Source organism: Dendropsophus ebraccatus, chromosome 7 (assembly GCF_027789765.1).
Source record: "Dendropsophus ebraccatus isolate aDenEbr1 chromosome 7, aDenEbr1.pat, whole genome shotgun sequence".
NCBI lineage: Eukaryota > Metazoa > Chordata > Amphibia > Anura > Hylidae > Dendropsophus > Dendropsophus ebraccatus.
Window position 1 is genome coordinate 96,879,378 of NC_091460.1, and position 14,895 is coordinate 96,894,272.

The following is a 14,895-nucleotide window of genomic DNA, read 5'->3' on the forward strand; positions in this document are numbered from 1 at the left end:
AGCCACTATAAATCAGTTTTGGTTTTCACAGCACCACAGCATGTTGTGTGTCCTATGCGGCCCACTATTTTGGTGCAATGTGTTTGTATGAGAAAAATCTGACTTTATACATTTCACTGTTATAAGAAAAGCTGTGATTATTATAGAGTTAATTATGGAGAGAATACATACCAATGTGACCTGCACTACATCAGGAGTAAAAGATCCTGCAGTGACTGGTTTCTTCATCTTTTTCATCTGCTCCCATCGTTCTCTTTCCTTCTCTACGGCTTTCTGAGCTTCGCGCAGCCTTTCCAAATCATGCTGATAGGCCTCTTTTTGTGCTTCTAGCTCTATACGCTCCTGCTTTATCTTCTCCTGTGCAACACGTGAGGCCTCCTCTCTTTGTCGGAGCATCATCTCAGTACTTTCCATGTCCTTTTGCTGTCTGCTCTTCTCACGCTCCCACCGTTGTCTTTCCTGTTTAAGCTGGTCTTGCAGTTTCTGCACATTCGCAAACTCTTCCCTCTGTTTTTCAAAGTTGCGCTGCTTCTCCTGCTCCAGTAACCAATTCCCCCTGGACGACTGCTGTCGTGAGTGTTTTTCACGCTCTTTCTGTACTTCTATGAAGCTATCCTGTTGTGCTATTAAGGTCTAAAAATGAAAAGAGCACAGAGAATTCTTGTGATTTGCTCATTTTTAATATTTAAGATATAAAAATAAAAAAAAAAACAGTATCCACACTTAACCCCTTAGTGACCGCCATGCTGCCTTTTCACGGCGGCCACTAATGGGCTTTATTCCGATGCGTACGCCTTTTAACGGCGGGCGCATCGGAATAAATTACCGCCCGGCGGCGGCTGCAGGTCGGGTGATCAGCGGTCAGTGTGACCGTTGACACCCTCCTGTAACTGCCCGGAGCAGAGGATTCTCCGCTCCGGGCAGTATAACCCGTTAAATGCCGCTGTCAAACCATGACAGCGGCATCTAACGGGTCCCGGTGGATTTCGGACGGCGCCGCAGGTCCACTTACAGGATCGCGATGTCCTGCGGCACCTTCCGGGGTCCCGATGTCTCCATCGTGATGCCGGGGTCCTAATGAAGGTCCCCGGGGTCACCATGGAGATGCCTGATGCTGACAGGGGTGGCCGTGGCTATTGCCTGTCAGCATGAGGCATGATACAATACATTGCAGTACATCAGGTACTGCAATGTATTGTATCAATGATCTAAGTATTTTACACTAGTGTACAGTAATTTACACTAGTGTAAAAGTAAAAATAATGTGTACCAAACACAACACAGCCCCCCCCAATAATAAAGATGCATTACATTCCCCAAACACTGTAAAACATTACATAAAAGTGATCAAAAACACAAATTATATACATATTTGGTATCGTTATGTCCGTAACGACCCAATATATAAAACTATATCAATAATTATATCGCACGACACACGCTGTAAAAAATATATAAAAAAAACAGTACCAGAATAGCTGTATTTTATCAATCCACTTTAGAAAATACGTCATAAGAGATCAAAAAGTCATATACATATAAAACTTGGTATCAATAGAAACTACAGATCTTCCCACAAAAAATAAGCCCCAAACCAGCTCTGTCACGCAAAAGATGAGAACGCTATGGATCTTGCAATGCGGCGACAGTTTTTGTGGGTCTTTGCTAGGAAGATGGTTTCTATTGCGCCAAAGCGGTAATAGTTTAAAAAAAAACTATACAAATGTGGTATCGCCGTAACCGTAGCGACCCAGCGAATACAAGTATTATGTTATTAGTGACCGCCGATACGGATTTTTACGGCGATCACTAATGGGCTCTATTCTGCTGCCATCAGCTCTTTATGGCGATGGTGCAGAATAGTGCAGCGGCGCCGGTAATGCCCGCAGCCCCCTCCTCTCAGCTATCGGAGGTAGCTGAGGGGTTGGGGCAGAGTGTGGGGTCAGTCCCGGCAAGTCCCCTCACCGGCGATCGCCGTTATTATCAGTAAAACGGCGGCCACCGGTAACAGACATTTCCAGTGCAGCTGAACGCTTTCATCTCTTCTCATCGTGAATCCACAGTGAGAGGAGATGAGAACATGTCCCCCACCTGTCCCCAGAATTAACCCTAGTGACCTGGCCACTGACCCTCCCCTCCCTGGGCGGCCATCTGATCCAAGATGGCCGCCGCCATCACTGTGAACAGACTCTGTTCACAGTGATGGATTCCTAAAAATGATCAAAGCTTCATTCTCTCCACCACCGGAGGTGGCGGAGAGCATGGGGCAATGATCGGTGACCACCCGGTGTGGTCCCAGTACAAGTGATCAGCGGTATATACTATATACAGAATTGAAACCAGAATTAAACCAAAGGTAACACTCCGCCATATTCTCATCTCCTCTCCCTCTCTTTGCTCACAATGTTTATTTTGGCTTTCACCTTTGCTTTCATTATCCTCAAACTCTGTGTTAACCCTCCACTCCCCACACCAAGTAACAATCTCTTTATTACCCTCTGATCTCACCCCTCTTGTTATCCTCTTTCCATACACTAAAACCTTTACCTGTAAATGCTCTCAATGTCCGCGCCCTTTTACCTACTCACACCTACTGTCTCTGTCTCTGCTACTTCTCACTGCTGGAGACATTTCACCAAACCCTGGCCCTCCCCACCTGAACTCATATACTCCACTGCCCTCCAGGCGCCCCTCTAACACCATACGCATCCGTCCTGACCCCCCTCCCCCTGTCCCTTTCTCTGCTGCTCTCTGGAACGCACGCTCTGTCTGCAATAAACCTACATTCATACACGATCTCTTTCTTTACCACAACCTCTTCTTCCTAGGCATAACTGAAACATGGCTGTCCCCTACTGACACTGCTTCCCCTGCTGCACTTTCCTACGGTGGGCTCCAGTTTACTCACACCCCTCGCCCTGGCAATAAGCCGGGTAGCGGGGTTGGCCTGCTGCTAATGGACAACTGCTCCTTTACCCCAAGCCCTCCTCTCCCTGCTCTCACTCTCACCTCCTTTGAAGTACACTCTATCAGTATCTATTCCCCCTCTAACCTCCAAGTGGCCGTCATCTACCGACCACCAGGCTCCGCAACCACCTTCCTTGACCAGTTCAACACTTGGCTGTTGCATTTCCTTTCAACAGATATTCCCACCATCATCATGGGCGACTTCAACATCCCCATTGACACAACCAGATCACCCGCCTCTAAACTCCTATCACTAGCCTCCTCCTTTGGCCTTACACAGTGGTCCTCCACGGCCACTCACAAAAAGGGCCACACACTGGACCTCATCTTCTCCCGCCTCTGCCCCATATTTGATCTCACCAGCACATCTCTCCACATCTCTGACCACAACCTCCTAACTTTCTCGTTTCTCCTCTCTTCATCTGCCCCCCCAGTCCAGAAACTTGCCCACCCTCGCAGGAACCTCAGAAACCTCAACACTCAAACACTCTCTGACTCCCTTCTGCCTCTCTCCACCATACACTCTCTGAACGACACTGACACAGCCGCAACCTTCTACAATTCCACAATAACCTCAGCCCTCGACTCTGTTGCCCCTCTCACGAAAAAGAGAACACGAAGCACGAACAGACAGCCCTGGCACACCGACCTAACCAAACAACTAAGGCGAGTGTCCAGAGCTGCTGAACGGCGCTGGAAGAAGACTGACTCTGAGGAACACTTCCAAACATACAGGAGAGCACTCCTTGAGTTTAAATCTGCCCTCACCTCTGCTAAACAGGACTACTTAACTTCCCTCATATCTTCCTTATCTCATAACCCTAGGCAACTGTTTAACACCTTCAACTCTCTTCTCCGCCCCCCACATCTCTCATCTCTGCTGAGGACTTTTCCACATTCTTCAAGCAGAAAATCGACGACATCAGAGTAAGCTTCAACTCACAGTCCCCTCAGCCCCCCCTCATGCCTGTCTACTGCCCGTCCCCACTAACTCACCTCTCCACTATCACAGAAGAACATCTCTCCAAACTACTCTCCACATTGCACCTCACCACCTGCGCACTTGACCCTATTCCATCCCACCTTATCCCCAACCTCTCCTCAGCACTTGTCCCAGCACTTACCCATCTCTTCAATCTATCACTAACTTCTGGCATCTTCCCATCTCCATACAAACATGCAACCATCACACCCATCCTCAAAAAGCCATCCCTTGACCCTACCTCCTTATCCAGCTACCGCCCCATCTCGCTTCTCCCCTTTGCCTCAAAACTCCTGGAACAACATGTCTACCATGAACTTTCCTCCCATTTTTCATCCCATTTTTCATCCAACTCGCTTTTTGACTCCCTGCACTCTGGTTTCCGCCCCCACCACTCCACAGAAACTGCCCTCCCCAAAGAGGCTAATGACCTGCTGACTGCCAAAACCTCGCGCCACTACTCTGTGCGCCTTCTCCTTGACCTATCTTCTGCCTTCGACACAGTTGACCATTTTCTCCTCTTACAAATCCTCTCATCCCTTGGTGTCACTAGCCTAGCTCTCTCCTGGATCTCCTCTTACCTCTCCAACCGCACTTTTAGTGTCTCCCACTCCCACACCACCTCCTCTCCTCGTCCCCTAACTGTTGGTGTTCCCCAAGGCTCTGTACTCGGGCCTCTTCTCTTCTCCATCAACACCTCTGGCCTGGGACATATCATAGAATCCCATGGCTTCAGGTACCATCTTTATGCCGATGACACTCAGATCTACCCCTCTGGTCCGGATGTCACCTCTTTGCTATCCAGGATTCCAGAGTGTCTATCGGCCATATCCTCCTCCTTCTCCTCCCGCTTTCTAAAACTCAACATGGACAAAACAGAACTTATTTTTCTCCCATCTCGCTCCACCCCGCCTTCTAATCTGTCAATCACTATCAATGGCTGTACTCTGTCCCCTGTCCCCCAAGTCCGCTGCCTTGGGGTCACCTTTGACTCTGCCCTGTCCTTTAAACCACATATTCAGGCCCTGACCACCTCCTGCCACCTTCACCTCAAAAACATTTCCAGAATCTGCTCTTTTCTCACCCCTGACTCCACCAAACTGCTGGTCCATGCTCTCATTATCTCCCGCTTGGACTACTGTAACATCCTCCTCTCTTGCCTTCCATCTAACTCCCTTGATCCCCTCCAGTCTATCCTTAACTCTGCCGCCCGACTAATCCACCTTTCCCCTCGCTTTGCCTCAGTCTCTCCCCTCTGCCAATCCCTCCACTGGCTCCCCATTGCCCAACGTATTCACTTTAAATTGTTGACCATGACATACAAGGCAATCCACAACCTGTCCCCTCCGTACATCTCTGACCTGATATCCCGCTACCGTCCCTCACGCAACCTTCGATCCTCCAGTGACCTCCGTCTCCGCTCCCCCCTTGTTCGTACCTCGCACAACCGCCTCCAAGACTTTGCCCAAGCCTCCCCCATACTCTGGAACTTGCTACCCCGACACATCCGTCTCTCATCCACCATCAAGTCCTTCAAAAGTAACCTGAAAACCCACCTCTTCAAACTAGGCTACAACATACAATAACTCTGCATCACACTTGACTGGATGCACTTTACCTCCTGTTTCTCTCCCTATACCCTATAGATTGTAAGCCCTCGCGGGCAGGGTCCTCTTCCCCATGTACCAGTCTGTCTTTTGCCATCATGTAATGTTTTCTGATCTTGTATTGTTCCTGCCTGTTGTCTATCTATTGTATAGCACTCTGGAACTAAGGGCGCTTTATAAATAAATAATAATAATAATAATAATAATAATAATAATAATATACCACTGATCGCTTGTTCCAAATGGTGCCGGCACTTTTTTACACCTGTCACCAAAGTCAAGTGCCCTGGATTACCCGTACCCACCCTCGATTACTTGTAACCAACCCAGATTACCTGTAACCACCCCAGATTACCCGTCACCACCCCAGATTGCCCGTCACCACCCCAGATTGCCCGTCACCACCCCAGATTGCCTGTAATCTCCCCAGATTGTCCGTATCCACCCCAGATTGCCTGTATCCACCCCAGATAGCCCATAACCATCCCAGACAGCCCATAACCATCCCAGACAGCCCATAACCACCCCAGATTGCCCGTCACCACCCCAGATTGCCCGTAATCTCCCCAGATCGCCCGTAATCTCCCCAGATTGCCCGTATCCCCCCGATAGCCCATAACCATTCCAGAAAGCCCGTAACCACCCCAAATTGCCACAGACTGCCTGTAACTACCCCAAATTGCCTGTAACCACCACAGATTGCTCGCAACCACCCCAGATTGCCCGTCACCACCCCAGATTGCCCGTTGCAACCCCAGATAGTCAGTGAACACCACCAGATTGCCCGTCACCACCCCAGATAGCCAGTGAACACCCCCAGATTGCCCATCACCACCCCAGATAGCCAGTAACCACCCCTAGATAGCCAGTAAACACCCCAAGATTGCCCATAACCACCCCATACAGCCAGTAAACACCCCAGATTGCCCGTGACCACCCCAGATTGCCCGTGACCACCCCAGATTGACCGTAACCACCCCAGATTGGCACAGACTGCTCGTAACCACCCCAGATTGCCCATAACCCCACCAGATTGCCTGTTGCCACCTCAGATAGCCAGTAAACACCCCGAGATTGTCTATTACCACCCCAGATAACCAGTAAACACCCACATATTGCCTGTAACTAAAATGACACTCCTTCTCTTCTGAGCCCTGCTGTGTGCCCATACAGTGGTTTATGCCCACATATGGGGTACCATTGTACTCAGGAGAACCTCCGTTACAAATTTTGGGGTGCTTTTTCTCTAAAAATTCAATCTTTTTCATTTTTACGGTCTAGTTTTAAATACTTTCCTCCAATACCTGTGGGGTCAAAATGCTCACCACATCCCAAGATGAATTCCTTGAGGGGTGTACTTTCCAAAATGGGGTGACTTTTGGGGGGGATTCTATTCTGTAGACATTACAGGGGCACTGCAAACGCACCTGGCGTTTAGAAACGTCTTCAGAAAAATCATGCACTGAAAATGCTAATTGGCGCTCCCTTCCTTCTGAGGCCCGCTGTGTGCCCATACAGTGGTTTACGCCCACATATGGGGTACCATTGTACTCAGGAGAACCTGCGTTACAAAATTTGGGGTGCATTTTCTCTCATGTTTATTATGAAAATGAGATACTTTAATCTTAACAAATATATTATCGGAAAATTTCTATTTTCCATTTTTTTCCGGCCTAATTGTGAATACTTTCCTCCAGCCCCTGTAGGGTTAAAATGCTCATTATACCCCTAGATTAATTCTTTAAGGTGTCTAGTTTCCAAAATGGGGTCACTTATGGGGGTTTCCAGTATACAAGCCTCCTAAATCAACTTAAAAAAAGAACTGGTCCCTAAAAAAATCAGTTTTGGAAAATTCATGAAAATTTGATTATTTGCTGATACATTTCTAAGCCCCGTAACACCCTAAAAAAGTGAAATATATTTACGAAATGAAGCCAGAATAAAGAGGACATATTGATAATGTGATAATGTAACTAATTTTTGTCATGTGCCTTTTTTTTTTTTTAGAAGCAAAGAATTTCTAAGTTCGTAAAGTGCAAAATTTTCAAATTTTTCATTATATTTTGATGTTTTTCACAAAAAACAGACAAGCCAGTGACCAAATTTTGCCACTAACATAAAGTACCATATGTTACGAAAAAACTAACTTATAATCGCTAGCATACGTTAAAGCATCACTGAGCTATAAGCGCATAAAATGAGACAGGTCAGATTTTGAAAAATGAGCCTGGTCATTAATGCCCAAACAGGCTTGGTCCCTAAGGGGTTAAAGCACAGTATGGAGTTATCTTACATTGGAAATCTGATGTCTCTGCCAGCGCTTTCACTTCATGTAAACAGATATAACATCACTGTAGTCATTACCTCTTATGTAAGCAAACATTAACTCCTTTAAGGCCCTATTACACAGAACGATTATCAGCCATATTCGGTCGATAATCATTCTGTGTAATAGAAGGGAATGATCAGCCGACATGAACGATGTCGGCTGATCATTGTAGTCGGCTATCTTTCAACACTTTCAAAGACAAACGACTCATACAGCAACAATCTGCTGCTGTCGATCCACGGAATAAGAGCGGCGGCAGCAGACTGCCACTATCCCCTATGGGCTGCCCAGACGATCTAGCGATCACCCGGGTAGCTGCCCCGCTCACTGCCGCCATGCGTAATAGCAGCAGCAGCGAGTGGGGAGCAAACGAGCACTGACAGCGCTCGTTTGCTCTTCACAGTCGCCCCATCTAATAGGGGCTTAAAGCGTAACTGTCATGTTTTTTTTATTGCAGAAATCAGTAGTATAAGCGATTTTAAGAAACTCTGTAATAGGTTTCATCAGCCAAAAAAGCCTCCTTCTGTAATCAAGAAGCAATTTCCCAGCCTCCCCCCTGACTTCTTATCTGTGCATTATCAGGCAAACACGTCTTCATTACAAACACGTCTTCATTGTAAGCCAATGAAGGGGGGAGGGGCTGAGGGAGCAGGAAGAGGTGACATGAAGGTCAGCTGTTTGTAGACTCTCTGGGCACCTAAAACGCTAAATTCAGGTGTCAGAAAGGTCAGTGCTTATCTATGAACTTACTGAGAGAAGATTGCAGGGTGTTGTGCTTTGCAGGACTGCTCCGTGCTCAGTCACTCCTAACAGCCCCTCCCCTCTCCATAGCCACATAATGAAGACAGAAATCCTGCTTCATTTGATGTGAGGGGGGAGGCTGGGAGATTGCTTTTTCAGTCCAGAAGGAAACTCTTTTAGTACATAAAACCTATTACAGAGTTTCTTAAAATCGCTTGTACTGTTGATATTTAATGTTTTCAGAAAAATGGCCCAGAAATGACAGTTACGCTTTAAGGACCAGGACAATTTTCGTTTTTTGTATTAAAATTTTTTCCTCCTCACCTTCTAAGAGCCATAGCGCTTTAATTTTCCACCTACTAAGCTGGTTACGCCACATTTATTAGTACCATATTTGTGTAGATGGGAGATACTTTTTTTTTTATAGATGTGACAAAAAAATCCACGCTTTTTTCCCTCTTTTCATTTACGCTGTTCACCATACAAGAATTATATCATAATATTGGTATATCTTAATAGATTGGATAATTGCGCATGGTACAAAGAATATGTTTGTTTTTACATGATTTTTTTTTTTGTAACATAGTAGAGGAGTGATTTAAACTTTTATTGGGGGACAGGCTGTGGCATTTTTTTTTTTTTTTTACATTTTTTATGCCCCCCTAGGGGATTGTTACATCCAATCATTAGATTGCTTACACTGGATCATGTTATGCCATTGCATAGCATTGTCAGTGTTATCTGTGATCTTCACATACAGCCTGCCTAAGGCAGACTCTATAACAAGATTGACAAGCTGCATACACAAGGGTAAGTATAAGACTTCTGGCAGTCAGGAAAAACAACCCCCGTAGCCGATCGGACAGTCTGTCACTGACACTTAAATATCGTCATCACCGTTGTTTATCCGGTTAATGACTGATGGCAGTGCGATCACTGCAGCCTGTCATTAACAGTAAGGAACCCTCACCCTCTTTGAAGCGTGCTCAGCTTCATAGAGCCTCTGGACTTAATAGCGTACCGGTATGGCATGGGTCCTTAGGGGTTAATAAATGTAAAATAAATATACAAATAATAACATTTTTTATATTGGAATGTAACTAACCTGTAGGCTATACAGAATTCTTATCAGCATCTGCACCTTTGTAATTATCTGTTAACGAAAAAAAAATTTATAATCATGATACTATTATCATCAAATAAGAAAAATAGAAGGAACCTTCCATACAAGGTTATCATAAAAAGGCTAATGATTTATATATCTGGCATTAGTTTGCATCCATCAGGAATCTGTAAAACGGCCACTCTGAACACCGCTATCATCGATTATAGATGTCTCCACCTCATGTCCTAATGGCCGTTGTTTAACATACTATGATGGTGGTCATTAGAATAACGTCTGCTTGTAGATTACTCTAGCTTAGATTCAAGATGGCTCTCTTGGGTGTGGCTAATTTTAAAATGTTCATTTAATTTAAATTTAATTCATAAATTGTGTAAACTAATGGCCATTGTTTACATAGACTTTAATGGAACTTAATGAAGACTGAAAATGGCCGCCTTTAAATTAAAATGGCGGCCATTATTTTACAAAAACAAAACGAAAAAAAAACAAAAAACAGTGTGCGAACATGGCGCTTATACAAGGAGCCTATACATTTTAAACAGCTGTTGGACAATCTTCCACCATCAGCCCAGCAGGAGGGGTCCCCTGGAAGAAGCTTATGTCCTCAAGGCATCAGGTCTGCTGAAATCCAACATGCCACATTCTTCTTCTGCCCCACACAGATCAAGAGAAATCAGGGCAACCAGCATACTCTGTTGAAATTGGCGGGTTTAGCTCATGTGTATAAACCCTTTTAAGGGATCAATATATTTATACTGCTCTGAGGACACCATGAAGTAGTGACAGCAATTCTGTGGGAGCCCCATATTCAGGATAAGATCCAGTTATAAGTAATCAATGGCCCCCACTCACAGACTGGTAATATGTATATTATCAGAGAAGTACCCAAGTGTTGCATACATTTTTAGTACATGAAAAAATATACTACCTCAGATTCTTGGGAGGTGTTATTTTCTAAGATGGACACTTCAGGCTAGAAAAAAAAATAATTAAAAAATAATCAATATGTAATAATAAATATATGTTAAAGCTTATTATCTGAAAGGTATGCTGCAGCTTACCAATAAGCCAAAATATAGCAAGGAAAAAATATAGCAAGGAAACCTAGCAAATAACTATTTATTTTAACATTCAAACATTTAAAAAAGTTAAAATAAAGTAATCATACGTTTAACATAAACTAAATCAAAAAGTACAGCTTTACCACTTACAAGTTGTTTCTTTTAACCAAATGCTGTAGAGTATAGTATGCTATACAGTATAGTATGCTATTCCGTAATGACACATAATGGCCATAATTCAACCCAATGAACATTTTTAGCATGTATGCTTTCCAAGCATATATGCTAAATCACACTTGGCTAACCTTTTTCCTGTCAAGGGCCATTTGGTAATTTATAAAATCATTTAAGGGCCATACACTATAGGGCCACTGCACTCAATGTTATATTGTACGTGGCAGTGGCGTAACATGGGTTGGCAGCAGGGCCGGATTAAAGGGAGGGCACCAGGGGCACATGCCCAGGGGCCTCCACCACTAGGGGGCCTCCACCAGCCCAAACCTGGAAGTGGTGTCTGGTTAGGGAGGGAGGTGTAGGGTTAATCCTGTGTAAGCATCTCCCTCCTGGCAGGCTTAGACTCCCCCTGGTGGGTCTTTGAATGTCGAGCTTCCGGGTAGATGTCTACTGCCGAGGTCCTCACTCCCCCCTAGCCCCTCCCCCTCACTGAGGAGAGGACAGCGTGGGACCTCAGCAAGGAAACCTGATCTCTCCAGCAGGGATGCAACATCTTGAAGCATGCTAGAGGATCTGTCACAGTGGCTTTCAGGCTGAAGGAACAGAGAAGAGCCAGAGGAGAGAAGACCTGTCATCTGCCCAGATCAGGTGAGTATGAGGCTTTGTTTTGAATTGGCACATCAGAGCAGGGGTATATACTATAGGGGCATATATCAGAGCAGGGATATATACTATAGGGGCATATATCAGAGCAGGGGGCATATACTATGGAGGCATATATCAGAGCAGGGGTATATACTCTAGGGGCATATATCAGGGCAGGGGTATATACTATAGGGGCATATATCAGAGCAGGGGGCATATACTGTAGGGGCATATATCAGAGCAGGGGTATATACTATAGGGGCATATATCAGAGCAGGGGGCATATACTATGGGGGCATATATCAGAGCAGGGGTATATACTATGGGGGCATATATCAGAGCAGGGGTATATATATATATATATATATATATATATATATATATATATATATATATATATATATATATATATATATATATAGCAGCATATCACATGTAGCCTGTGTAAAGTGTATGATTTATACAGCCTGTGTGCAGTGTATGGTATTTAGCCTGTGTGCAGTGTATAATATATAGCCTGTGTGCAGTGTATGGTATATAGCCTGTGTGCAGTGTATGGTATATAGCCTGTGTGCAGTGTATAATATATAGCCTGTGTGCAGTGTATGGTATATAGCCTGTGTGCAGTGTATGGTATATAGCCTGTGTGCAGTGTATGATATATAGCCTGTGAGCTATAGATTCTACACAACCTTTAAGTACTTTCTGGGTGCTCTTTACTGCTTCAGGTAGTTTATATGGTTGGGAACTGAAGATGGGACCTAGACTTTCAAGTCCAAGTTCTGCCTGCGATTCACAACTGCATATGCTAGCTGTGGTGGCTGACACAGGGGGCAAGAGAGCACAGAAAGTACTTAAGTGCTGTGTTCTCGTATTTAATTAAGTGGGAACCCACCGCGATGCTCACCCCTCCCCCATCCTGTCTCTAGAGCCTGGCATCTTCCTCTGGACTGCAGCCTCTAGGGACCATCATATGCAGAACAGAGGAGGATGCTGAGCCATACAGCCAGGAGTGAGGAGGGGTAAGTGCTAAGTCCCCTACAGTAATCAGCCACCTATATAGATTGCTGTATGGTTTATTTGTGGGGGAAGAAAATGGGGGGCCCCCAACAAAATTGTTGCCCAGGGCCTCCACCAACCTTAATCCGGCCCTGGTTGGCAGCACTGGGGGCAAGGCAAAGTATTGCACCCAAGATTTTCCCCAGCAGTGCACTTAACCCCCCCTCCCCCAAGATTGCCCCAAGCAGTGCACCTAACAAAAAAAAAAAAAAAAAACTTCCCCCAGCAGTGCACTTAACCTGCCCAAATGCCCTTAGTCTGTACAAAGCAATATAAAAAAAAAAAAAAAAATTTATAATAAACAGCGCTGGTTGGGTCCTCTTCAATAGACAGCAGTCTTTGCATAAACAGTGGCGGTATTCTCCTACAGATAGTGTGTGATGAAGTTATGTCATCACTCGCAAGCTGCATAGGAAGATGTGCGCCGGTCCAGCACAGGAGCTGACATGCACGTCATGCTAAATGTATACCACATGATCATACCCTTAATTGTACATCACATCAGTAATAAAGCACAAATGACCATAAATGCCCATTTATTTAAACAGAATAAAAATAAAATGAAACATAGTTTAAATGTCCTCTATAAAGACCTTTACCTCACTATGCGCAAGGTCTTGGATCTGACTTTCTGAACTTGTAGACGTGGCTCGTCGGTCCTTGACTCTCTGTTTAAAACTGCCAGCTGCAAAATGAGATAGAACAAATTCAGACGGCATGATATGTAAGTGAAATAAAACGGGTTGTGTTTCTTGGTTGTATTGTCAGGAAACTACATTTTTTAAATCAAGTTTAATGTATCTAATAATACACCTGATATTTTGCTAACACTTCACCACTCTGCAATTTGGTTTTTGATCTGTCAAGTAAGGGGCTGAAGAATTACCTTGAAGTTGTACAAGCCTTGGAACAGAGTACATCTAACATATAAGATTTATAAAGGAAAGGACTTCAGGACTGAAAACCCAGAATGCCCATCCATCCTGGGAAGCAGCAGAAACATAGTTGTGTAATTTGGTGCAGCCAATGCTGGACCAGGATTACCACATATACCTAAAAAATTATTAAAAGCAAATCACATCTCTTTTTTGAAACGCTGCATGATTCCTGCGCTCAGGGCCATTCTTTTCCCGAGCACCAGCCCGCCGTCGCCCAATGTGGTGATAATATACAGATACAAACTCTTTGCAGATGTTGCCCTTGATGGGACTTTAACCCAGGACCCCAGCAAGGCTACAGTGCTAACCAATGAGGCACTGTGCTGCCGCCATGTACCGTATGATGGTAATGTTAGGGGTCATGTTGTGGTGGTAGTCCCACACCATGTCCCTTGTACACCAAAGGTTTGTCATGGGGCCCAGTAAGTTCTAGTTATGCACCTGCCCCGCCCTTCTATTCTATCTATTCAGCATGTTAGCAGTTTGTAGCATAGAGAGAGTGGGGTAACAGTTAAGGCGGGAGTAATTGTCTTGTATTATTATATATGTAACAGAATCACATAAATACAATTTTAGATTTCCTTTGTATAGAATTCTGAGGTTTTCTGTATGGTTTTATAGCTTTAATTTGTACTTGTGAAATATAATAATCTTACTTTTGTTAGTATGTCCACAGTTACTGTCATACCCCCCAAAGGTCTCCGATCTTCGAGGCAGAGCAGTCACACCGGAACTGGGATCATCGTACAAAGTGCAGAAATGGCATAGCAGTGTTGTTTCTATTTTTTCAGCTGCATTTTAAAAAGATGCAAAGAAAATTTATTTGAGAAAGGAAACAAATGTATTTTACATCTGATATCACAATAATAACCAGTTCAAGAATTGACATTTCAATTCTTTGAGCGGAGAGGCACGGAGAGAAGAGGCGGAGAGTTCCGTCGTGGAATTCCACCTCTTTTACTTGTTGTGAACTGGTCCTTACTGTGATTAACCCTCCCTGCTTTACAGAGTGCAGAAACAGTGCAGTGACAGCCAGCGAGGCAGCTGTTTACATGAGGGAGGGGGTAAGACCAATTCACACACAGTTTTCTGTGTGTTCAACAGAAAGCAGCAGCTCAGAACTGGGGAAAGGAGACGGACAAAGACATGTGTGGAACAAATTGTTAGTATCCAGAAGGGGAAATGATTCAACAAGTATTTTACCTAGTCGTATAACACCTTTAGGCTATGTTCACACAAAGTAACTTTTCGTAAAAGTTCGGCCGT

At 44.6% G+C, this 14,895-nt stretch overlaps 1 protein-coding gene across 6 annotated transcripts in view; it reads right to left on the reverse strand.

Annotated features, from left to right (window-relative positions):
- The window catches only part of ARHGEF18 (Rho/Rac guanine nucleotide exchange factor 18), a 251,495-nt gene that overhangs the window by 21,146 nt on the left and 215,454 nt on the right, over positions 1-14,895 (reverse strand). For all 6 annotated transcript variants that reach the window (XM_069977931.1, XM_069977932.1, XM_069977930.1 and 3 more), the window contains 5 exons: positions 14,286-14,420; positions 13,291-13,376; positions 10,681-10,725; positions 9,732-9,779; positions 172-633 (listed from right to left, as the gene is read on the reverse strand). In XM_069977931.1, the coding sequence (XP_069834032.1) occupies positions 172-633; positions 9,732-9,779; positions 10,681-10,725; positions 13,291-13,376; positions 14,286-14,420 (776 nt within the window). The remainder of the gene's footprint in view (positions 1-171; positions 634-9,731; positions 9,780-10,680; positions 10,726-13,290; positions 13,377-14,285; positions 14,421-14,895) is intronic.